The sequence below is a fragment of the Acromyrmex echinatior genome, chromosome 18 (genome assembly GCF_024713525.1).
Source record: "Acromyrmex echinatior isolate Ae372 chromosome 18, ASM2471352v2, whole genome shotgun sequence".
Taxonomy (NCBI): domain Eukaryota; kingdom Metazoa; phylum Arthropoda; class Insecta; order Hymenoptera; family Formicidae; genus Acromyrmex; species Acromyrmex echinatior.
This window is the reverse complement of record NC_141869.1, coordinates 4,228,640-4,255,437: the sequence shown is the minus strand read 5'-3', so window position 1 is coordinate 4,255,437 and position 26,798 is coordinate 4,228,640. Positions and strand designations below refer to the sequence as shown.

At 30.5% G+C, this 26,798-nt stretch overlaps 1 protein-coding gene across 2 annotated transcripts; it reads left to right on the top strand.

Annotated features, from left to right (window-relative positions):
* The first annotated feature begins 1,652 nt into the window (after positions 1-1,652).
* On the top strand, positions 1,653-26,709 carry Dh31 (diuretic hormone class 2). Of its 2 annotated transcripts, none has more exons than XM_087415617.1 (4): positions 1,653-1,800; positions 21,438-21,526; positions 22,290-22,388; positions 23,788-26,709. In XM_087415617.1, the coding sequence occupies exons 2-4, from the start codon at positions 21,438-21,440 to the stop codon at positions 23,918-23,920; spliced, it is 321 nt and encodes a 106-aa protein (XP_087271743.1). In that variant the 5' UTR covers positions 1,653-1,800; the 3' UTR covers positions 23,921-26,709. The 2 variants fall into 2 exon arrangements, with proteins under 2 accessions (XP_087271743.1, XP_087271744.1); XM_087415618.1 differs by having other exon boundaries at positions 22,232-22,388.
* Positions 26,710-26,798: the final 89 nt, after the last annotated feature.

The window sequence follows — 26,798 nt, the reverse complement described above, 5'->3', positions numbered from 1 at the left end:
TAATCTTTACACGGAGAGAATTTTTTCTTAGAATTTATCCTAAAAATATGACAGTCGTAGGACAACATTATATTTCGAAGAATTTTAATGTAAATCTCTCTCATTCATTAATAAAACTACAATAAAATATAAAATAAGTTTGATCAATTTTACTGAAGTGCATAGTAAAAGTCTTTTAAATATTATATTATACCACAACTACTATATTTTCAGGATAAATTTTAAAAGGAAATTCTCTCCGTGTAACAGTAATATTTAATCTTTAATAATCAATATTTAAAATTTAAGGATTACGTTCGTAAAGTGTTGTTCAATCAATTTTAAATTCAAAGTTACGAAATATTTATTATTTAAGACATTATTTGAAAATATGACAACACTGTATAATGATTCGAAGAGGAACAGGAGTGATAATGTGGCTTTCTACAAAAATAGATTTAAAAAATTGGTTTTGTTAAAAAAAATAGTATTTTTACAAAATTTTGAAAAAAGTAAAGTGCAGAACGTATGCAAATCTATATATATATACACACACACACACACACACACACACACACACACACACACACACACACACACACACACACACACACACACATAACTTCTTCCACATATAGGCTGCTCAGTACTAAAAATCTATAGTACATAAATTATAGATTAACAGTGCCTACAATCAATTTATGGAATAATTATTTTGATATGAAAATCTTGAAAAGGAGGCTAACAATCAATACATTTAGGGAAGCACATTAGCAAAATGATATGCTACAATCAAATAAAATATTAAATGATAAACAATACACTCAAATATGTTCGTGTAATAATACGTTCAAGTTTAAGAAGAATGAGGAAGTATATTATTAAATACTGAAATGTATCTAAAAAATATTTCAGATTGCTTGAAAGTAAAAATGCGTAATAATAAATACTGACTATATATATATATATATATATATATATATATATATACTGTATATTGACATATTAGCGTCATGGTGTAACGGCGAGTAACTGAACCAATAATTTCATAAATAATAAGTAATAAATATAGAATACTCCACTTAACGGAGATATTAATGATATATATACTAGCCATAATAATACCACTCCTCTACTAAAAAAAATATTAAAAAAGTATCATATCAGAGCTTTTGAAAATAATGTGATAAATTGTATTATCGTTATTATCATTTTATATCGCGATATTTTTTTTGTAAGCGAAAGGATACCGAGTACAAGGATACATTTTTCGTTCAGAGCGCATAATATCGCATGCGAAAAAGAATTGATCATGTCTTCATACAATGAGATCCATTTTACGTGCCTCATCGGTGCTTTCCCAGCGAATCGCCAGGTAATCTATCAAGGAGCGACTTTTCACGCGAAAGTTTTCAAGGCCAAGCACCTGTGGAATACACCTATACCTAGAAATCCCAGTGACAATCTCGTCGTTGGCACTTCGCGGCGAGATACGAATTCACCACAGATCGTGGGTGGTCGCAGTTATCTCGGGAACAAGAGGAGAGAATGCTGTGACCGAGGTACACGGGTACGTTTGATTGGACGAGAATGCTTTGGCGGCGAATCGGCGGCGGGGTGGGAACCACCATCCCGGGGGTGGGGACGTGCATACGGTGTGAGGGGGTGCGAGAGTCGCAAAGTCGCGGGCTTATATAAACGCGCGGCGAACCGTTCGCCTTCACAGAGTATCAACCGTCGCTGGACGACACACCACCATCCCCAAAGATTCTCCGACAGGCTCGCTTTTGTCAGTTACCCCTGGCCTTCATCAGCGACAAGGTACACATTCGTATCCATTATTCCTTTTTACGCGCAGTAATCTTGGTATTTTAAAAAAACGTCCCGTAAGTGTTATCGGTAGTTTTTGTCATATACAGATTTTTAAAAAAATTACAGCTTTTTGCAATGCAAAAATATCAAAGTATTAATAATCTCTAAATTGTAAGCGATCTTCGAATTGTGAACCAAATGATGAATGCAAGTTAAGTAACTACTGAAAGTAATATCTCTTTTTAAAAGGAGATGTAAAATATAATTCGTATTGGATCGACGAGAATATAAATCAATTAAGAGAACTAAATAATTTTGATCAAATCGAATCTTAGTGTTTAAATATTTCAAAGTAAATTTATATTCAATTATGTAAATCGCGCGCCGAAATTTTTTTCAGTCTTAAAATGCAATCATGGATAGAACTAGAGTAGTAATAAGACATATTAAATTAATAAGCAATTTAATCATTTTGATGCTAATAAGAATATTAGAAGGATATTAATAATTTGATTTGCTAATCTAAGTATTTTAAGAACTGTAAATGATTCAATGATTAACGAAATAAATAATAAAGAATAATTTAATTTATTACGAAAAATATGATTTCAGCCAAGATTCGAATCTGAATAAAATATAATGTCTTCAATTTATTTTTAATAAAATAGAGAGAAAATGGATATCAAAATCTCATCTTTGTCTCAAATTTGTTTTAAAAATTTCTTAGTTACAAAGATACCTAAAGTTAGTTTTGCCACAGCAATGCAATGGTAGCAAATCTTTCAAATCGGATGACAAATTGCACGCATAACCCTTACAGTTACAGGAGTAACTCTGCTTGTATGATTATCCAGTAGTAAATTCTAGCACTGTGTCTCCCAGTAGTAAGACCCCGCATTGCCACAGACAGTAGTAAGACTCCATGTTACGATGAACAGTAATAACTTCCCATAGTTTGTCAGTAGAAATTATTGCGGATACTTGGAGAACCCCCTCGTATAATTCTCGGATATTCTCTAACATGAACAGGATAATTCATTTTTATTATATTTTTGAAATTGGAACTAAAACGACTTTATTCATGTGAAGAAAGGAATTGATTAAAACAAATTTTTTCTGAAAAATTTAGGACTTGGATAAAATTTTATAGAAAATTACGTTTAACAGTAATAACTTTCCATGCATTTTTTTCAACTCATAGAAGTTACTGTAAATATTTGGAGAACCTCTCGTATAATTCTCGTATATCTCTAGTACGAACAGAATAATTCGTAACTATATTACTACTATAATATAATTTTGAACTTGAAACTTTATTCATGTGATGAAAGAAATTGATTGAAACAAATTTTCTAAAAAAAATTCAGGACTTAAATAAAATTTTATAGAAATTTATAGAACGGAATATTTTACAAATTAAATTATCATATTAAACATAAACACGTATTTAAAAAATTCATTTCGTTATTTAGTCTTTGAGGGATTATTACGTTTGCTTTATTAGAGATAACAAATCTTTTATTATGACAGGTAAAAAAATATATTTGGAAAAAAAAACATTTACTGATTGCTGTTTTTAACACGTGAAAATAAGAGTATTTCTGGATAATATTTAATAATGAACAAGAGACAAATAATTTCATCGCGAAGAAATTATTTAGGTTGAACAAACATCGCAGAATGATTCACACAAAACTTCGCAAACTCGACTGCGTAAATTCTTCCGAAGTTTGACGAATTGCGTTTGTTTAAAAACTTCAAGGCGCTATCAAAAAGATGAAAGGAAAAACACAAGGTACGGGAAAAGAAACTTCATTTTAATAAAAAAAAAATGAATATCGCATCAAATCCATTCATCCAAAAAGTTTTTACCGATTACGATACAATTATAATAATATAACGAAAATTCGTTGCTTGTTTTTAAAAATTAAATGGATTTTCTTTCCGTCGGAGAAATGTAAAATATGAAACTTTATCGTTGAGAAATTTTATTATCATTTAATGCAAAATATGAGAGAATTTATATGACTTTATAAGTTACAAGATCTTCCTCGAAATTTTTTAAAGGAAAAAGCGATTTCAAATTCATGAGAAAAATTTTTGCCGTGAAATTGATACAGGATATACTGAAGCATCTTGTGTTAATACATAAAATTCGACCTGGATGGATTTTCATCACAAAATGCATGATCAACGTTTATTCTATGCTTGAACACGATCGTGGTCGAGAGGGCATATGACGTGCGTACAGCTTGTAACAGCAAAAGGATTAATTGTTGACAGATAAAGCACCTAATGAGGCACATGCACCGCAATAACCAATCGTGATTCCGCAATGCTATTGCCAGCAAACGAAGAAAAAGTCCGATGTGTATTTCGACACAAAATACAAAACCGCAGCGAACGCATTATGATAATTTGCAATCGATTAATATCTAATTACCGCCCCCGGACATTATCGCGAACGGGTGCGGAATTATACGCACGGTGAGATTACCCTGCAATGCGTATCCTCGTAATTTCCTCAATTGCACGATTGATTAATAGGCCAATTAATCAATCGTTTGAATTGCACGTAATTATTAGCTTAAAAATTAGCATTACTGGAAAGTTTCTTAATAAGCAGTTTACCAAATAATTCAGAAAACCACTTGAAAAACAAAGTAATTTATAAATTTGTCAAATAAAAGAAAGAATTCTATATTTGGTGCGGAGATTTTAATAATATTTAATTTTAATAATATACAATTTCAATAATATTCAAATAATATATACAGTTTTGAGATACTTATCATTAAATATTTATTAATACACTGAAAGAAAAGATTGGTTGCTGCAACAATTTAGATAGTAAAATATGGCATAACATTTTTATATGGCTGCAGCAACCAGTTTTTGGTTGTAGCAGTAAATTTTTAGTTGCGTTAGCCTATCGAAATCATATACTGATATTGCTAACGCAACTAAAAATTTACTGCTACAACCAAAAACTAGTTGCTGCATCCATATAAAAATGTTATGCCATATTTTACTATCTAAATTGTTGCAGCAACCAATCTTTTTTTTCAGTGTATCATTAAATTTAATATGTGATATCATTATTTCGACTTTATGATTGCGTTTCAAATTCGACAAATCAAATTGGTTTATGGTACAATTTATAGAAATGAAAAATATTAAAAAAGTTGAATATTATTAAGCATCAAGAATTTCGCTTCAACTGAATATAGGATTTATTTTTTTCTCTTAAATTATATTAACCTATTGATCCATTTTCTATTTTATTCACATAGTATTATATTTGTTATCCAATTTTACAAAAGCAAAACGAATTCACGACACAACAGTGCCTATTTTTATACAAGCGGTAGAAGCCTGTTGGCACGCAACTTCATGCGTTTTCGTCCGAAACTTTTAAGTTTGTGGTAACACGAAAAGCACTTAAAGTTCTTTCCGCAAATTGGAAAGCCAGTTTCATCAACGTGAAGATGAAACAAAGAAAGAAAAATTGTGAAATTGTGCGTTCTAAAAGCTTCGATGCGAATCATTTAACTGCTAACTGATAACAAATTTCACACTTTAATTCATATGAAATATCCTGTGTGTTATTTTATATTTTTAATTTAATTAACATTTCTATAATCTTTTATTTGTTGGAAAATATCTAAATTTTTCATGAAATTTTCTACAGCTACGTATATATATATATATATATTCGAGAGAAAAATTTGTTAATCACACTTTTAGATCTGAAATGAATCATGAACAATGACTACAATTTTATTATTTTTAAATATGATCATTTCTGAACTTTATAATATTTGTATTATTTAAATCCATTAATTTCCAATTAAATTGAACAAATAATTCTTTTGAAAATATATTGAGAGAATGAAATATACGCACGGTTTATATTATAATATTATTAATAAATGTTACAATTTTTAATATTTCCTACGTAAATCGAGACGTGTTTTATGGCTTGATTAAATTTTAAAAGAGGAAAGGTACATTTGAAAGAAATGTGCTGAGCGTCCCATCGGGAAGGCGAAGTGAAAAGGCTGAATTTTGTTGCGGTAGCTATTATAAATTGATGATCAAATATTGACGCATAATGGTTTGCGTGCGGCAATATAAGTAAATATTTTATGATTGACTTTAGATAGAGACTTTAGTGATCGCGTATTTACAAAACGATTAACGACGATGGTGAATGGCGCGTTCGGAGTACGGCGCCACGCCGTGTCGGCAGGAAATGTTGGACGAAAGGATTGGCTCCAGAATTAGCGGTAAAAAACTAATGTTGTCTGAGCGCTTTTTCTGTCATTTAACTAACAAGCGGGAAATGCAAGAGATAGTCGCAATTAATTACTTTTTATGAATAAAATCATTCGAAATGTATTTCTTAACAAAAATTCTTTCTTACGATTCTAATAATTTGCAGCTTCAATAATGCTGTTTTAATAATTACAACTCTGCTTTAAAGAGAGAAAGAGAAAGAGACAGAAAGAGCTTTGAAATAAAATAAAATTATACGAATAAAATATCTCTCTGACATTATTAAAAAATTATCGCTCGAGGAAGCTTATTAAAAATATAAATTATAGAATATTTTAACTATGGGAAATTTTGTAAAATAGCAATAAGAGAAAAAAGTAAGTGACCTATAGAATAGAAATAGTAAATAAAACTTTGATCTTCAAGTTAATTTTATTATTGTTACGTCTGTCTATGATTAATGGATTGCGACACGAAGTGCATTAGTCATTTCTATTTCTAGGTTTAAACAAGATAACGCTCTTTTTGGAATAGCGGCATTTGTATAACCTGACGGAAAGCAAATTGCACTCTGCACACAAAACGCTCGACGGGACGTGGCTAGCAATGTCATTTTGTAACGATACGTTCATGAGTTTCGTATGAATGGACCCTTGATGGTAGCGAGTTCTACCTGTAACCTGAACACGTTTTAACTTTCACGCTCAACGATATGAAAGCCGCGAGAGGATATATCTCGTCGACGAGCGTGTGCGATATATTCTCTCGTCATGGTAAACTGTTTAAAGTATTTATCCTCGGGTTCGCGCATATACGTACAGGAAAAGGATGTATATTTCATATTCGTTTCAGAATTTACGCAATTTTAAATGCATTCGTATGAGTAGAATGAACTGCGTGAAGTGTCAGTGATTTACAAAATACGTTAATTTTTCATATCGCGCTTTTCCGAGCAACATTACAGATTGAACTTTATATGAGAAACTTTGGGAAAATATTGTTAACGAATTGTATGTAATCAAAAAAATTCATGGCAATATATTTATTTCGAATTCGATTCGGAGTAACAATTAATGGTTTTTTTTTCTATATGACTGAATTTTTATTTGATTCTAAAGAGTACAGAGAAATATAATAAAATAAATTTATTAATAAAATAGATAAAGTAGAATACGACAAAATATAATAATCAATTATAATAATTTTTAGAAATATATAGATACCACTTTTAAGTTCGTCTAATAATAATTAAATTTTCAGAAAAGTAGCGCAATTTCTATTCTTCCTCATATAATTTTTCTTGAATCTACATAAAGCCGATCTCTTTAATCATTTTTTCAAACGCAGGCAAAGTGACTTTATTGAAACGAAAAAAACTCTTTTCCGGAGAACTAAACGTTTGAAACACTAATCACCTGGCGCGGAGTATCATTGATTTATAGGAAAATTCGGTCGTTCTTATTGCAGTAATTGTAGAAATTCTAGTAGACTGAAAAGAAGTAGTTTTTAATACTAGCACGATCGACACGAGCATCGACTAAGAATATACATAATCGATTTGACGATGGCGATGTTCTTTCTCCAATCTACCGTGTATCAAAATTGTTCACTCGTCCTTTGTTTACAGATGTTTTACTCTAAACGTAATTTCTTTTCAACGTAAATTTTTTTAATTAAATATCTCCACGATGTTTATCTCCGCAACTAATTTTCGAGTTAAAATCTTAAATTTTTCAGTGCAGGTAATGAAAAAATTTATATTCCGTGGTCATCACGTTTTAGAAAGTAAAATGAGATTAATCATAAAATGAATAACTTCACCGAGAAAAATTTCTAGAAAATGGACGAATCAGAAAATTCTAATCATTTCAACTAGAGTTATAGTAGATGTAACATAACATTTAAAATTAATTTTAAAATTCAACATTAGAATTGTAATAGTATTATAATAGATTTAAAATTAGAAAATTCTGACTTGTCCAATAAGAATTCCAATTAATGCAAGATAAGATATTTTTAGCGTATAACATGACGTAATGCCAGGAAACATCAACATATGACAAGAGTTTTTGGGACGAGACGAACATGAGAGTCGAAACTATCGAAATGCTGCTTTCCCAAGAAAAACACATCGAGACATTGTTTCCATAAAGTAAACATGGAGCCTAGTTTGTCTTCTTGATCGAAAAGATACGGCAGTCTCTTAATAATAGAGGTCGGAGCAGTGAGAGCCGAGGCTTACGCGTATCGTGAAAAACGACGAGACAGGCGCGTAGTTTATTTCTACGAAGATAAATATACCCCAGAAATTTAATGATTATACTTTTATTTTTACAAACAATAAAATGTCAACAAACGTATGTCGATAATTAATAAAATAACGTTTTAATACGAAAATTTTAATACGATATAGAGAAATAAATTAATTGTTTTCATAATAATATTATTAATATTTCTTATTTATTTAGCATTCTGTAAATAAAATGATACAAAAATTAATAAATATAAGCGAGTTTATTTCGTTATTAAAATATAAAAATTTAACTTATTTAATTGTCGACATATATCAAATTTATTTAAAAATTGACATTCAAATATCTCTCATTGAAAAGCGAGATTGTTTTTTTAAGCAAAAGGGCGCTTTTCAAATATGATAAACAACTCCAGATAAATCCTTGTTTATCGGTACTAAAATAAAATAATAATCCGCAACTGATGGTAATTATTACGGAAGTGTTTGAAATTGCGTGTTACTGTAGTTACGATGTGGTCAGGAAATTGGATAATTAAGTACGATTGAATATGCAGAAACCGTATTCCGTGACACTGTCAATCATTTCATAAATTGCGATGTGTTTAATTCTAGTTTAATTAATTAAAAGTTACAAAACGTGAAGATTATGTAAACGCGATAAACGTGGAAAATATCTTCTAATAAGCTACATGGTGCAGCAATATCTTAGACAAAGGCAGCAAATAACTCAGTTTTATTACACACCTCTTGAGAACATTTCAATAGAATTTTTCATGTAATAACTTTGTGCATCATCTCACATACAATGTATTATATTAAAAATATGATGCGGATATATCGCTCCTTTACTTTAAAAGTGACACAACTACAAAAATATATGATTTTCGAGTTATTACCATGAATGAGTTAAGTAAATATTATCCTATCAAATATCTAAATTTAACTTTATAAAGATCGTCGAAATCGTTGTAACTAAAAAACAATGGATTTTAAGGATTGTGAAACGAAAATGAGAAAAATAACGTTTAATCATACATATATTAATGATACATTCTTTTTGCCGATATTATTTGATTAATAACTTTCTGGTAAATGAAAGTTGAAAAATAACTTTTCTCCTTTTCTAAATAAAAAAATTAATTTAAGTTTTTTAGTTGTGTCACATTTGAAGTGAATGAATGATATGAAGTTATAAAGTAAGATAATACATTTAACGTTTAATTTTTGAGAAACTGTGCTTTACTTAACTCGAATGTAAAGTAAAAATATAAAGTGCAACTATGATAAATAAAACATTGAAAATGTCGAAAACAATTCGTATTACATAAAATGTATCATGTTTTTGTAAGCACACGGCAAAAATGCATTTTGTTCATTTTTTTTTATTTTCAAATCCCTCTAGGTTCGATTATCAACTCTGTGTTTACTTAAAAAATCGTTAGTACATCTAACAAAGTGCCAACAAGTTCAGTGAATTTGATCCAAAGAATTAAATCCAAGCTCGAAATTTTATTATAAAATCCATAAAACTATGTATCTATCACAGTATATGGACACTATACTCAGCTTTATCTATACAACAGCTGTGTACGCCGTGTGTGTATTCAGTATGCCATATCCCTTGAGCGCTTAAAATTAAATCATCACAAGATTACAGCGAGAATAGTAATTTTCTCATGCAACCTTTAGCGTTATCATTTCTATTGTATAGCGAAATTTATTTTATACGTGACAGAAATAATTAAAAATTCATATTTAATTAATTATTTAAAAAAAATGTCTTGTTAGTATTTTGATAATTTATCGATTTGATTACAATTAAAAACATGTGATTTTTTTTTATGATACACTCAGCACTGATAATTATCTAGCCTTGAGCATTGATGTAATTCTGAATACATCAATTTCTTAAAGTTGTCATCATTAAAAAAGAAGGACTGTTTCAGCTGTCGAAGCTTTTTTGAATTAAATTTATGAAAGAGATGAATCAATTTAATCTACGATGAATCAATTTAATGCACGATGATATTCTCGCAGCGGATTTCAATCAAGTATCATGCATAAACTAATATATAAATGTCAACGAAACGATACATCATTTTAAGAAAGACATACGCGATGAAAGTTTTACTATCAATAAACCATGTATCCATTTCGCTGATATCGTTCTCCATTAATATTTATCATGGAATTATTTTATGTCTAATTAAAAATTGACTGTAATCCTATACTATTTTAAGGTAAAATACAATATTCGAAAGAGGTCAATTAAAAGAGATCAAAAATCTATCTTGTTCAATTTAACAAGTTTAATAACGTTTACGTTTTTACTGTTTCATTTTAAATAAAATGTCGAAAAATGTCTGAAAAGATCCTTTTTCGCTTTGATATGATTTTTTATTGAATTCGCGCGTGCAGCAAAATTTTATAACGAATCCATCATCCATCGGACTTGCTCATCGTTCGCGCCATGCAAAATTCTCAAAGGGACCTAAACCGCGAATAGACAACCACGATAACAATGGCAGCAATGGCGAGCGACAGGAAAAGGGACTTTCCTGAAACAAAGGCACCTTCACTCTCGGCACTAGCAAAGCGAAGGGTTGTCGAAATTCCACCACGTTGTGGAATTTTGCTGCCATGTACGCATGCATGAAATGCATTATGGTCTCATGTTAACAAGTATATCTTTTTTAATCGCATAACTTTTCGGAAAATTTTGTCATTACATGCACCTTTTCTTTTCTCTTTTTTTTGAAATATTAAACGTATAAAATAGTATATTATTATTTTTGCTTAATACTTTCTCTGTGCCTCGCATATTTTAACATTACTGAAAATAATATCTTTCTAATGCAAATGCAAATATTATAAAAGATTGAAAATAACGAGATGTACATCGAAAAGATCTAAAAGAGATTTTGAGTTAGCTACGTAAATTTTTTGAAATAATATTTGCGGTTCTGAAGAAGAAAAACAGTGCTTAGTTGTCGGACGTGCACTGAATCTTCAAGTGTTTCTTAAGTTTATCTCTCTAAGTGGAGCACGAAGTCAAGTATTCTTAGGATTCACGTGTCGTCGTGTAAATCGTATATCGTATGGAAAGTTACTTCCGTGTAGATATCGCAACGATGAGAGGTCAATATTCGAATTACGAAGTTCCAAAATGTTATCTTCTTGTCGAGAATTAAGTTTGAGATAGCATGTATTATCGTTAACATGACACAGATAAACTCTACTTTGCAATCTCTCTTGATTATAATCAGTATATATCTTTGTACCCTTTAAGGACAAACGAATAAAAAGATGGAAGGGATAAACATAATACAGTTCTTAATGACAACTACAATTTTACTCAATTATTTCATTCAGTTTTCCATTAAAGCCTGGCAAACTTTCAAGAAGAACTTGAAGCATTGAATGTTCTAAGCGAAGATTAGAATCGAATAATATGTCTCCGCCTTGACAAAAAGATGCTGTTTTTATCCATATTTCAAGTAAAGAATTTAAAAAGTTTAATATTTTATATAATTTGAATTTTTTTAAAAACTTAATGTTTCAATTTTGTTATATTATTTATAATTTGAATCTTGATTTATGAAGACTAATTAATTTTAATTGTAATATAAATTGCTTCACGATTAAATGGGATAGAAACGAGTCTAACTTTATTGCACAGTTTAAATATTAAAAATATGCGATCGTTAACTCGAACGAAGGATATAATATTTAATGGAAACGGTTCACAATCCGGGATACAAACCATACATAGAATATATCTTTGGGTTTCTTGCGTAATCATGAATGTCTTTATCGAGATGACTCAGGAAGTTCTTTTTTATTTCACATGAGAAAAGAGTGAAAGCGATAAAAATAATATCTCTACAGCATTCTAGATAAACTCCTTCATTCTATACTGATATTTATTAATTCAGATGGTAGTTTTATTTTTGGAAAAGTTGATCTATTATTTACGAAAATTGCTACCGCCAGCTGTTTCAATTTCATAGATCATAGATATAACCATATAGACACATGAAATCGTAATACACATATGTTTGAAAGGTTTTATTATTAAAGCATTAGGGTTGCAACCTGGCAATAAATTCTCAATATCACGCATTCGAAACGCAACCGTGTAATATGTTGAATTTCACGGAGCGTCGAGTAAATCCGCTAAATTCTAACCACGGTTTAGGTGCGTCAATTTCAAAGAGGAACATGTGTACTTCTCAAACTTAAGCTCATGTTGCGAGATATAAATTTTTAAACAGTTCACGTTCCTTCGAAAATCCGGGTAACTCCGCAAATCCTACGTATCTAAATTCTGCGTGTTAGCGTCAAGGAAAAAATACGAATATATATCACAGTCAAGACTTCATCAACGATGATAATCCCATAAAATCGAGATGAGCTGGAGATGCGACCGGAATGAGATATCGTTAGAAAACACTTCTCTCATTTTTTTTTCTAGTCGCACGTGATGACGTCTCCGAGCGGGCAAATATTCTCATAAGAGCAATCATGCATTGCCCGTTCGCATAGTCGTGTATTGATTATGTAGCCGCTCGTAAAATTGTGATAAACTTGTTATTGGAGAAGTCCCCAGAAAGGCAGATTCATCTCGTCTGGTCTCACGTCCATTCTTATAATCGCGATATACTTGCGTCAGGAATTTAATTTTCTCGATATGACGTACGTGATACAGCGTATCATTTATTTATCGCGATAACGCAGGTATTCGTTTACAGAGAATCGTAAAATTTTGACTTTAATCCAAGTGTTCTAATAACAGAATCTAAAGTCAGTTTTAAGAAAATTTATGTACTTGAAAAATTGTCTGTTTTTATATAAATTAATTTTAAATCGATTGATCGTCGTTACAAAGCTAAGAATGTGTCAAAGCATCGTGTACATTCATTCATCGCTATTCCGCGAGAGCGGTTTATGCTAATGGAATTCGTTACCCAGCTGTTGCTGCTGAACTTCTCATACACAAAGGAAGTCAATATAGTAATAATCGACAATAACAACTCGCAAACATTTAATATAATTATAATTTTATTAGGTCGTAAATTTGCACATTTGTTGGACTCGACTAGTTTAAATCTTTAAAATACAATGAAATTAATTTTGCGCAAATTATCGAAGTTTTGACAAATACACAGAAATGCATAATATGTTTTGCATATGTATTAGCCAATATTACTTATTAACAACCAGTCCGAACGATTGGTTCATTAAGTCAATTTATATTTAGCTTCGTATTAAATTATATTGCTACGTAATAATTATTTTTATGATACGAAGTATTAATACAAATTGCAGTATTAATATGAAATATTACAAAGTATTAATACGAATTGGACAGGATGTAATAATCCAATATTTCTGCGAATTGTTTTCTATGTGGGAAGCACATGACCAGCCTGAATTGATTTGTTAATTGAGCTTGTTACTGACTGAACCATATATTTATTGCTCGAAATCTATCTACCCTGATTCTCCTTATATCCTCCCTGGGAATTATCACATTTGTTCGTAGTGACAGAATTTCTTGATATTTGATTTTTCTTTTCTGATTGTGAGAAATGTGAGAGTAAGCTCCAGATATAAGTAAAAGACATTAAAATTTTTTATTATTTCAAATAACTTTTATGTTTTATTTTATGTTTTATTGAAATTGCAAATTATTTCACAATATAATTATAAATTTGGCTATTAGGAATTAGCGCTGTATTACGTGCGCGATAAATTTCGATATTATTAAATTGTATCTATCATATTTAATTATTAATTCGTATACATGTTTCGGCTAACTTTTTAACCGAAAAATGTATATTTCACAATATTAAGATTAAAAACAAAACCGTTTATATGAATGAATCAAATAATACGATAATAAATACGAGAAGCACCTATTACGACTAAAGTTAGATATTGGAATAATACAATACATCTATAAGTATTTAAATAAATTTTACTTCAGAAATAATCACGCGTCAATTATTTTCAGACTTACAACACAATTAAACAGAAATAATAATCTTAAAAATTAAATTAGATTATTGATTTGATACTATTAGTATCTTAAAACTTGTAAAGAATTTATTGCGAAAAAAAGCATATAAAAATAATGAAAGCACGAAATTTCTGTAAGACTCACATGTTTTACAGGTAAACAAGAAGAAAAGCAATTATCCCGAAATATTCTATGTAAAAATAAATTATCTCGAAGGACGTGTTCCAAAATATTATTCTTTGACCAAGCTGATCAAACAGAAATCGTATTGGCTCACGTTAATGTTCTTACAGCTCAATTTTTGTGAGATTAACCGTGTCCGCCGATGACGACAGGCTTTCATGTTTTACGTCATTCCATTGTCTTGTAAATCGCGTTTATGTGTTATTTTCTATTTCAGTACAGGCGAACACAGGGTAAATGCACTGCGTATACGATATATCGTCATGATAACTACAAAATGCATTTAAATGTATCTACAATGTCGGCAAAGTTGCAACAACGGACAATGTATTGCAGAATCGGTCTTGGTTATATTAGCTGCTACTTTATCGCGCGTATGGAAGCATTTTATGAAAAAGAGTAACTGTCACGCACATTGGCGAAAGTTTTTCCATCTCGCGAAGTTGCTAATACCCCCACGAGTTTTTCCCTAGTCTTAGCCTTAAATCAAATAGAAGTGACATTAAGTGAATAATATAAAAGAAATTTTATTTTATTTCATAGATTTCGTAAATACATGATAAGCGATTAAATTTTATCCTTTTTTTCTAAATTATATTTTATAATATCTAATAAAGAAATTATAATAAATAATAATTACATATCTTGTATATCACACATCTATGAAATATTAACATAAATTGAAAGTTAGTAAAAGTTATAAATAAATGAAGTAAATAGAAATATATAATTTATACATAATTCCGAAAAATCTAAAAATATGATATAAATAATATAATAAAATATTATAATAATATAATAAAATATGATATAAATAATATAATAAAATATTATAATTTAATTTACAGGCACGAAATATTTAGACTATAAAAGATAAAAATGCGAATTATAAAAAACTTTATTCTATTTATACACTGAGAAAAAAATAGTCCAAATTTAAATAAATATTTATTTGAATACTGCCAAACATTTAATTACAATAAAATATTTATTTAAATAAAAAAAACTTACTTTTACTTTAATAAAAAGAAGTGATTGTTAAACCAAATTAATGTTTTTTGTACCAAATAAATGTATTTTTGTTTAATAAATATTTAGTTGATACTATTCAAATAAATATTTATTGAAATTTAGGATATATATTTTTTTCTCAGTGTAATTAAATTAATCATACAAAATTCCAAAATAGCTACGCGTTTTTTCATATGCTCAGCTGAAATCATTCGATTTCCATATAGCTCGGAATAGCGTTTACGATAAGCGATCGGCGTTCATTCGAATTTAATCATGCATGGTCTTTATCATCATGCGTGCGTTGATTTTGTCATTCGCCATGATATCACGCATTATTATACGAGTACTAAAGAGAGAATCGTTTATTAACCACTGATATTGACGACATTGTTCGGAAACTAAATCGCTACCGCGATTGAATCGATTTAGGAAGTGAATAATACTGTTATTGCCGCGTTTAAAGCCGTGTGTACAATTCATGCTATTGTGGAACAGATTTATCCACTATGGAAGAATGAATATTTAATAACAAAATGAACGCGAAACAACAAATTAAAAGATGAGATGACTGAATTACATTATAATTGCGCATATCATAGAATCGAAATCTATTATCATCTTATTATTTCAGAAATAATATTTCTCCTGTCTTCTGTATTGCGATAAGACTACCGTTTTCAATTTTAACGCAACAATACTGAGCGGTATCGTTATGCACAAAGAAAAAAATCGATAACGAAAAAAAAATATAAAAAGAATGACCGACTGAATTTTTGTCAAGAAATACATTGAAAAAAGTTAATTAAATCTTAATATATATTTTTTTAGTACTAATTAAATGTTTACTCCCAGTAAATAAGTATTTACTCAAAATAAAAAATGATAGTTAAGTCAAATTAATAGTTCTTGTATCAAATAAATATATATTTACATTTAATAAATATTTAGAATTATTCAAACATATTTTTTTTAATTTAGTTTTTTTTAGTGTATCGATAATTTTTTCAAAAATCATGAGAAGACATTTTCTTGGCCGAATAATTTTATGATATTTGTATATATCATAAGATTGATTCGATTTATTCCTAACGGCGAACAAACGATTTTTTGGCAAATTGGAACCACTTCATTCCGTAGACAGAAAATTAGAACACTTGAGGACGCGCAGGTAGAAAAAAAATCCCCGGTCGGGATCGCAAGACTGAACGATCAACACAAGTAAAGTTTCTGGATCGAAACTCCATTATCGCATTATTAGATTCACTGCGGTTACGACGGCACTACCGGGGACAATTATCGGGAACGTGTTTTCAAGAAAAATAATTTTTATGTCGGGAACTAACGATGTTAACCGCGTGGTATATTTAACATACTCTTGTGTTGCCGCGTTGTTTTTCTTTTTAGATATGATTTGATTTATATCGCCCATCTCGTTCGGCACACGGTTACGCTAAGTATCAGGGACGATAAATTCAATGAAATTGCGTAGATTTATGGTTCGCAGCTTCTCTCGAAGTATAGTATACTAAAGCGACGGCGCCAGAGTCGTCTAATCCGCATTAATGGCAACCGGGGAAAATTAAACGCGAACTTTAAGCGTTCTCGGAACGTTAACTCTGTGCAGTACGTCTTTCTGTTTTCTGTTTGCCTTCAATGTTATGCGTATGGAATTATAGTACGGAAACGATCCATTTAGTGGACATTACGAGCAGAGAAATGTCTTGGAAAACTACAATATAACTTGAAAAATATGGATCATTTTATTTTTGGATCATCATGTAAATTAACAAGAGCAGTGCTTTTAAAATGTCGGTTATAATGCAAATTAACAAGAGCAGTGCTTTTAAAATTTTGGTCATAATGCAAATTAAAAAGAGTAGTGCTTTATAGAGTACTGTTCTCATGTACATATATATATATATATATGTGTGTACGTATACAATTTGTAAAGAAAGGCGAATTTAAAAAAATACGATCATTCAACAAATTTTTAATAAACACTTTGTACAAAATAATAACGAAACAGTGCGATTTTCGCACATAATTGTATGTTTAATATAAAAATTCTCATATTTATGCTGTGAAAGAGAAATAACGTTCTACGACCCAGAGTATAAACGCATCGTCTTTCACAGACGAAAATAAATACACGGATATGGAATATCAGCCTATGGCCATCAATTACTGCGAACCGTGTATCCAATTATCTACAAGATACTATTCAAAGCGAGTTGTAATTATACCGCAATAAAATGCTGATTGAATAAACGTCAAAAAGAAAGAGAGAAAAAAGTGCTGCGAAATTCGTAGACATAAAGAGTATAAAAAGAAAATAAAATGAGAACTTGAATTATAGCTTGAGTTTCTAAACGTTACTCTGTTTGGAAGACATATATTGCGTAAATCTGTTACATCAATATTACTTATAGTCTCGAAATTAAAAATAACGATCTAGTTAAGTTGTTATCTTTTTTCTTAATTCCTTCGTAATTATCTCACTTAAGATTCTTATTAATGCATGTTACGATGGTATCATTAATGCAGCAGTATAGAATATTACACTATATAGTTAATATAGTAAAAAATGACTTTGAAGCTAATTAGATGTTTCTTATACATTCTTGAATGCTAAAAATGTTACCGCAAATTCCAACATGTTTTCTATAATTCAAATTTAATTTCCAAAAATAACTTTTTTAACGATATTTCACATTTTTTTTAAAGAAGATAATCATTATTTTGAAATTTCGATTAAAAATCATGAATGTATTTTGTTCATTCCTTAGAAAATACATTTTCTTTTATTTCAGTATCTTACTCTTTAGCTATGTGGATTTAAATGTAGGGTTTTTTAAGATAACAAATTTTCCGCTTACGACGTCATATACAATTTTTAATTTGTTGCTATCGATACACAGACACTGATGTGCAACTTTTTGTTAAAAAAGGTTTTTTAGATATTAGAGATAGGCAATTAAAATGAGACATTGTGTGTGTGTGTGTGTGTGTGTGTGTGTGTGTGTGTGTGTGTGTGTGTGTGTGTGTGTACATTTACATCTGTAATATATAATTATCTATAATATAACAAATTACACTGTATAATAGTCACATTAGAAATTATAAGTATAATGATTTCTAATAAGCGGAAAATTTACTATCTTAGAAAAAGTCTGTATATGAGTCCTTCAGACTGAATAGTAAGATATTGAAATTTCAAAAAATACATTTTATAGGGGAACAATACTACAATGACTTTTGATCAGAATTAAAAGCTAACAATCCTTTTTACAAAAGAATGTCAAATAACGTAAAAAAATCATTTTAGTGCATTAAATCTTGATTACTTCGGAAACCTAACGTGCTAGTGAAATTTAACTTGCAACATGCTTTTATTCAAAAATCTATAAGCAATGCCTAGTCTAGTTCAAAGTAATTAAAAAATATTTTTTGTAAACCTAGTGTTATAGACATTCATCATTGGGCTAAAGGTCGTTATATCTATGATAGTTTCTAAATTATATCTTTCACTGCTTATATGGATATGCTACTAATTCTGCAGAACGAGAAAGCTACCTCTACCCCATATACATTATCGTCGGATGACAGGACGTTCTTCCTGGGTCGCGAGTTGAATAGTTTGTTAGCCGAGAACACGCCAACTTTTCTCCATATTCTGGAGGGACCATTGTTTCATCTTTCGCCTTCAACTACTACAATCTCTCATCTCCTTTACTTGGCGTTTCATTTAACAACGAACTTTCCGCTCCTTGAAAGATACTTGAAAAGATACGGACCGCCTACGATGGTTTTGAAACAATATTCGCATTGCTTAACTACGATAAATATAAGTAAATCGATGATCATTTAACTAACGATCACTTGTCACGTCTATCACTTATCACGATACGATAAGAGTACAATGTTTTGAGAAAATTTCTGAAAATTTTACGTTCGAAAATATACGAGCGAATTACCATCTTTTCAGTAGACACTGTCTTTCTTATCTTGTGACAATCTTTTCTTAACCTTACAATTTATATCTGGCGATATGAGATCAGCAAAGTCACGTTGTACATTTATAAAAGAAGCTATTCTAACAAAATAAAACTTGGTAGGCAAAATAAACACAAACACTTTGATAAAATATTTGAAATTTTTCTACACGGAAAGAATACAGAATGTCACAAATTCCTTATTCTAAAATTCCATAACTTTTCTCTGATGCTTTGAATTTTTTTATATTTTCTAATTTGGAAACCATAAAATATTTTGTTGAGAAAGCAATTTAACATAACAATGTAAATATTAATATTGTTGAGTGCTGCTTGCATTTAATTGTTAAGATAATATTCCACACAAAACTACGTACTCTCTAAATCTGAATGTCTGGGTAATCAATTAAATGAGACTTAACTTAGCTAATCTTATTATATGATCTAACTTATTATATGAACTAACTTGTTTTAGCGCTTAAATTGAATGAATGGAAAATTGAAATTAACGTGCAAATATCAGTATTTCAATTATATAATGCTTAAACATTCTTTCTTTTTTTTGTTGAACTTCACTGATTATCAGTGTCAAGTATGGGTAATTAGTAATTATCCACTGATTCAGATTTAGAGAGTAGAGATGTATATTAAAGTAGAGATATACATGTATATTAAATTTTAAAGACAAATTTTAATTTTACAGAAATAATTTTTGCAAAATTCCTTGACTTTTCCCTGATATCCCTGATCGTTTTCAATTTCCCTGACATTTCCCTGATTTTAAATTTTGTGGCAATCCTAGAATGATTCTGTTGAAGTATTATTATTTAAAAATTTTGCTAGACACAGCTCTAAAAATAATTTTATTGGATTATTAAAATCATTATGTAGGATATTTAAGCATAATAAACAATGTTGATAAAAGTTCCAATATTCTACGTTGATAGGAAAGAAAATCCGATTGCATTAATTGGAATTTTAATTGAAAACAAATCAGAATTTTCTGGTTCGTTCATTTTCAATTAAAAATTTTTCAGATCTGTAGCTAAATTTTCAGATATTACACTTCAGCAAAATCGTTCTTTTTATGTCTTCCTCATTTATTTTCCATCTTACTTGTTTCCAATTCTATCTTAGCAGAATATTTAAAAATATTGTACAATTCAATTCCTGCTATTCTATCAATTACTGATAAAATTACAGTTTTGAATGAAAGCTTTAAACATGTTTTTCTCGAAAACAATATTTTATTCGTACAATACTTGGTACTTTTTTTTAGCTACCGTCACAATTATTGTTGCATATTTAAACAAGTTTTATACTTGAGTTAAATTTTGCTTTAAATCAGAATTCCACGAAAATGAAATCTCGCGAATGTTTCAAGACAGCCCCAAATCCGTTGCAGTAGTAGAGTTGTTCGCAATCAGGAACGTTTCTCTACTAGGATTTGCTGGTCTTTAAGCAAACGCGCATGGTAAAGCATATATTGACATTGCCATATTTTTCATTAAACGGTGGTGAAGATAATAAACCAAGTAGAACAATGGGACGAGGAATATCACAGGATTACGTATTACAAAAGGAATGCATGCGAGTATGTCGCTTTGTATTCACGCATCTTAATCTCATTTACTGCCGAATTTAACATTTAATATGACCACCTGAGATGCCAAGTATTATTATATAATGCAGGAATTCAGATCTCCAGACGAGATCTGAATATTTACATTCCTTATATAAAAGCATATTCTCATCTTATTATGTGGAGTGCCTAGATTGTTTTAGCTATAAAAAGCCGTGTGTACCTGACTTTCATTCTGATCTTATTTATGATTTACTACCTCTTGATTTATAAAGGTACAATCAGTTATTATAATATAATTATATGATTAATTTATTTTAGATGCAACCCAAGATGACTGCTTTGTGCACACTACTGATGTTCGTAGTCGTCATCGCAGTTTCGAGTCTCACAGCCGATGCGATACCGCGGTAAGTAATGTAACTCTTCCTAACTTTGATAAATCGGAAAGACGAGAGAAACAAAAGTTATTAGAATATTATATAAATTATTAAATCCTGTGTGTGCCGAGTCATATATAATAAACCGCCCGTGAATTTTCTCTCTTTAAAAAAAAGTCATATATAGTGTATAAAAAACTTTAACATTATCGATGGTTGAACGCTATCAGTAAATATTTAGTTACGTGTCTATAATTAATCAAGTTATATTCAACAATAAGTAGGCGCCCAAAATTAATTTTTAAATATACTCAACTTCGAATCAATGCAAATAGAAATTTCCTCGAGTGCTTATTTACAATTAAATGAATATATTGAACGAGAAGCAGAAGTGCATCTGCTCGGACAGTTTAACCTAGTTCCTATTTGACATGCCAGCCGATTGAAAGGAATCCTGGTAACTGAAATGACTCGAACGACGTTTTAGACAATCGCGAAGAATAATTCCGAGTTGCAGGCGTATCTATTAACGCCGTCCCTGAATTATATTTGACAACTATATTTTTACCTCTCTCACATCATTCATTTCAGTTTCCAGAGTCTCTTTCTCATGAGAGAAAAATAGATTTTATAGAGGTCGTAAGTTTTGGCGATTCTTATCGATTTCCCAGTTAAATTACATTTTTAACGTTCATTTCTTATCTCGTGTAATTCGATGTTTATTATTGTGTGCAGTTCTCACGATTAATCGATCAATTCCTCAATCGATTCTTATTTTACACTACGCACGCAGCCATGAAAGTTATTGGGATCAGCAGGATGACATAGACCGAGACGAGTTTCTAGAGATACTCTCTCGTCTTAGTCGCATCAACCGCCCTGAGATGGAAAAGTAAGATAATGTTATACAATGATATCTTAACGTTATGCACAATTCATGTTACTATCCCTGTCCAAACTTGAAACGCAAAACGTCTTTTAAACTCATATCTTATGTCATGATTTTAGACAGGCATGCTATCAGGTTAATAATTAATACATATGGGATGTTAATTTTGTTAATATTGAGTTAAAATAAAAATTCGTAGCTTCAAAATTCAAGCGGCTAAACCTTTGTTAAAAATGAACAAAATTTAACTGTCAAAAATAGTTTTAAAGCTTAAAGTTTGTACTTACGAAAAGTATTTATGGCTGCGTTCAGCAGATTAACAATTGAGTAAGCATTCGTTATTAGTGTATTCTTTTAAATCATCCAATCAGACTTTTTAATCTAGAAAAATACATCAATAGCAGCGAATATGTTGAATCTGCTGAACACAGCTTAAGCTTTCTAAATTCCTGTACGTGTAGTAATTTTTACATATAGAAAATTACTAACTGAATAAAAGGAAATTTTCTCCCTACTTTATGGATCTGTCATGTGCCCAAAAAAAATTTGTAAAAATAATAATCGAACCTCTTTAAGTTTATTATTATTTTTTGTTTGCTATCGTAGATTTAATAAAAGAAGCATTTTGATTTTGCTTATAACTCGGTTAAAAATCATCGTATCGTAATCCAAAAAAATAGATTCTTAAAATTGAAACTTTGCTCTATCGAATGATATAATTGCCAAATTTTTTTTAAACATATAGACATAATGTAAATAAAGTAGCGAATTTTTGTTTCAACTCAATATATTATTTATAGATATATATGTGTATATATTTCTTTATAAAATTATGCCTATGTTTACTATGTTTACTGCTTTAGTTGGTAATATTTTAGATAATTGATTTTCAAGAAAACTTATTAAAAAATTCGTTAAGAATTACTTAATAAAAGTTGAATCTCAAATTAAACTGCGGTGTAATAAAAAGCACTTCAATATAGGAAATTTGGGATTTGTCAACGAAACATTCTATATTCAGAATATCATTTATCCTTTGATACTTCTTCCGTACCGCAATGTCTCCTTTATTTGCCTTTAATTCCATCGGATATAAATGGAACCACTTATTTTAGGAAGGGCTTTATTTAAAAAATGTCGATAATGGATTTTCACTGTACGTGTCCTTTTTTACATCGGCATACATTCATATATAGAAGAGACTTCGTTTCAATCAATTGATATAAGAGCGAGATAGAATCGGAGATGTCTAGCTCTTATTATACATATAAATCGGGATGTGCTATTCGAATGCTTTTTGTGATTCTTGAGTTTGCGAACTCGTGTTTGTCGGAGCAAAGCCCTTTCTAAGATAGTCGATTTAAATAACAGTGTGATAAACATTCAATCGGTATGTCCGCAGCAACAAACGAGGATTGGATCTGGGTCTCAATCGTGGCTACAGTGGTTCTCAGGCGGCGAAACACATGATGGGACTCGCGGCAGCGAACTACGCCGGCGGTCCCGGACGAAGGCGTCGCTCGGAACAAGCGTAGATCGCAGACACAATCACTGATGCAGAGAGATTACTATACAACTCGTAATAACGTCATTCCCGACTCGATCCTTCCACTTTATCTCTACCTCGAGCTTGAACCACTGATCTCAGAATCGTCCGTTGCCAGTGGCGTAACTATTATAACTCGAGCGATGAATTACTTCTCTTCTCTCAAATAAACCTGTAGAGTGTGTATAGACATACATTTCCTCCGAAGCACAAAAATAGCATAAGTTCCTTAATTAAAAATTATAGATACGATTATAGATACAATTATAATTAATCGGTGTTGATAAATTTCAATGATCAATTTTACATTTCACCATTTAATCCTCGCACACTTACAGCTTTTGCACACTCCTAGTTGCACCACTGGCAGTTTGCAACTGCATTGTTAAATCGCTCTTTATTTTGTTTGTGTAAAAGCGGATGCGATATAATTGCTTCGAGCGGAAATGTTTTTATTTAAAATAAATTTGAAGTAAATACATCTATATAAAGGAGCACACAAATAGCACATTAAAGAGTCCGTTTATTTGCTCTATATTAGTTCCATAGAACACAATTCAATCTTTATTTAAGAAGTAATTAATAATAAATTCCAAAGCTTTTCTAAAAATTTTATAGACTAATTCAGATTAGATTAGGGGTTTCCGTTCACTCGCGGATTTTTTCTTTTTATTAAAAAAAAAACATCCAGATCTCTTATAACTCAACTATCTCAATTTTATAACTTAATTTTATACGGTAGATCGCTCGACTTGCTTTTACGATTAAATATTTCTTTCCTCCTTTCAACAAATAAAGAAAAAAAAATTCGCAAGTACCGTAAAGATATTCTCGCCAGATATCGCTATTGCATTTTATTCTTTTGCTATATTTATTGTTATGCATGAGCCGCGTATGAATTAGCAACTTTATTCCTGCCGTAAAATAAACGAAGTAAATAGACGTAGCATTTTGCTGATTCAACAAAAGGGTTCCTTCGAGTCGCGCCTCCGCGAATCGATGATGCTCCACTTCCGGGCTGCATTTGTTCTAAATATTACTATCTGCAATTGAAATCATATACCGCGACGAGTTCCTCCCCCGAACAAGAACTGCGTGCGAGAGAGAATTTTTCCTTAATCCTTTACGTGCGTGGAATAATTTTTCTCCCGCAACTTCTGAACGCTCACTTTGTTAAGCTTTCATATCAAACGACGTACTGTACGATTCTTTGCACTCCTTCGTCTTTCGATCTCTTTCCTTCTCTGATATTCTAGTATCTCTCTTGTAAAAAAAAACGACTCGTCGTACTTACTATAATAATCATAATCGATGTTGCGTTCGTTAGGTCAGGCGTTCTCAAATTTCGTTTGCGCTGACGACAAAGCAAATACACGTGTGCGAATTTCTCATCAGCAAATCTGATTTCGTCGGTCAGCTAGAGTTGCGTAAGAAACTTCGGTGGCTTCGGACGATCGTATTTTTTAATTTTATGCGTATCGAACGTTTTACAGCACTTCGACGTGTCGTGCGAAACGATTTGAGGACCCTGCTACTTAGGTCACTTTGTTTTACTAGCTCCAACGTCTATCTACATCTTATGTAATACGCAACGTGCACCGGATGCACATGCGCTTGCATAAAATATAAACATATGAAAATACGACGTAGAGATAATAAAACTTCGTTCCTCTTTCATGTTATAGACTTAGAATTAGTCCGTAGATCAGGGATGCGCAAAAAAAATGTCCGATTTGTTTTAAAATAAAAAAAAAGGAAGAAAAAGCAGTTCGATGCTCTTTTCGACATATTATTGCATTATAAATCATATCGAGGAAACAAATGTCGAATGTTGTGTATGACTTTACGAATTCGATTATATGTAATCAAATTTCCAATAAATTATATTTAAAATAGTAAAATCCTTTTTAGCCAGAGATAATTGATCGCTCAACATCGAATCGATGCTGATTCAACATCGATCGACCAATCATTTTCTAGCTGGATTTACTTTTATAGTGAGCGTTTTTCAATAATACATTAACAGACTTTTACAATTTCAAACGCTACGAACAATTCAATTATTAACGAAATTTAAAGTTTTATTTAAACTAAACGGCATCTATTCTGACATTTAGCTTGTGCATTCCTGTCAACAGGTGGTAACCAAAGTGCACAGTAAATATCGATACCGGTTCCGTTAATCGCATTCGATGACAAATGATATAATTGAGAAGACTTGGAGTCAAGTATATTACACGAGGTTGTCAGATTGTACTTCTTTAACAATGTAAAATTATATAACAACAGAACAATGTTCGATATAGAGATAATTATGATTACTCCAAGATTTAGATTACTTTTCGATTGAAAAAGTATTAACATACGTCATTAAAATAATCTACAAGATAATGTTAATTAAGCGACTATTAATTAATAGTTACAAAAAAATGAATCCTAGTATTGTTATAAATATATGATAACATTTGTCGTATTGTTACGATTATTTTGCAACATAACTCCTGTTGCTCCAATACGTGACGTATGATATCATTTATTTTGAGTGACGTATGCGGATCTCGTTTCACAGATAAATTACCTACCATTTCAGAAATAAATGTGTGCCCTGCACGGACGAAGCGATTTGTTCGCTTAATCGCGAAATCCTGTTATTTGGTTATCACCGAAATCCAAAACGAAGCGCGTGAAGTCGACCTGCGTTATTTCTGTGTATCATAAAAAAAATTTATTGCGCCTCTAGTAAAAACTGATCGTAAATAAAAGTTACTTTAACCCAGCCATGCGCGTATGTTTATTTCGATAACATATTCCGTATTTTCTTTGTGTCTAATGTTAAATATAGTCTGTTTCTCTTTATCACTAAATTT

Bases quoted from the DNA above. Each gene is read 5' to 3' on its own strand.
- Dh31 (XM_087415617.1), top strand. From the start codon at position 21,438: ATGCAACCCAAGATGACTGCTTTGTGCACACTACTGATGTTCGTAGTC. The intron at 21,527-22,289 runs GTAAGTAATGTA...CTACGCACGCAG, and splicing joins ACAGCCGATGCGATACCGCG to CCATGAAAGTTATTGGGATC. The intron at 22,389-23,787 runs GTAAGATAATGT...GTATGTCCGCAG, and splicing joins AACCGCCCTGAGATGGAAAA to CAACAAACGAGGATTGGATC.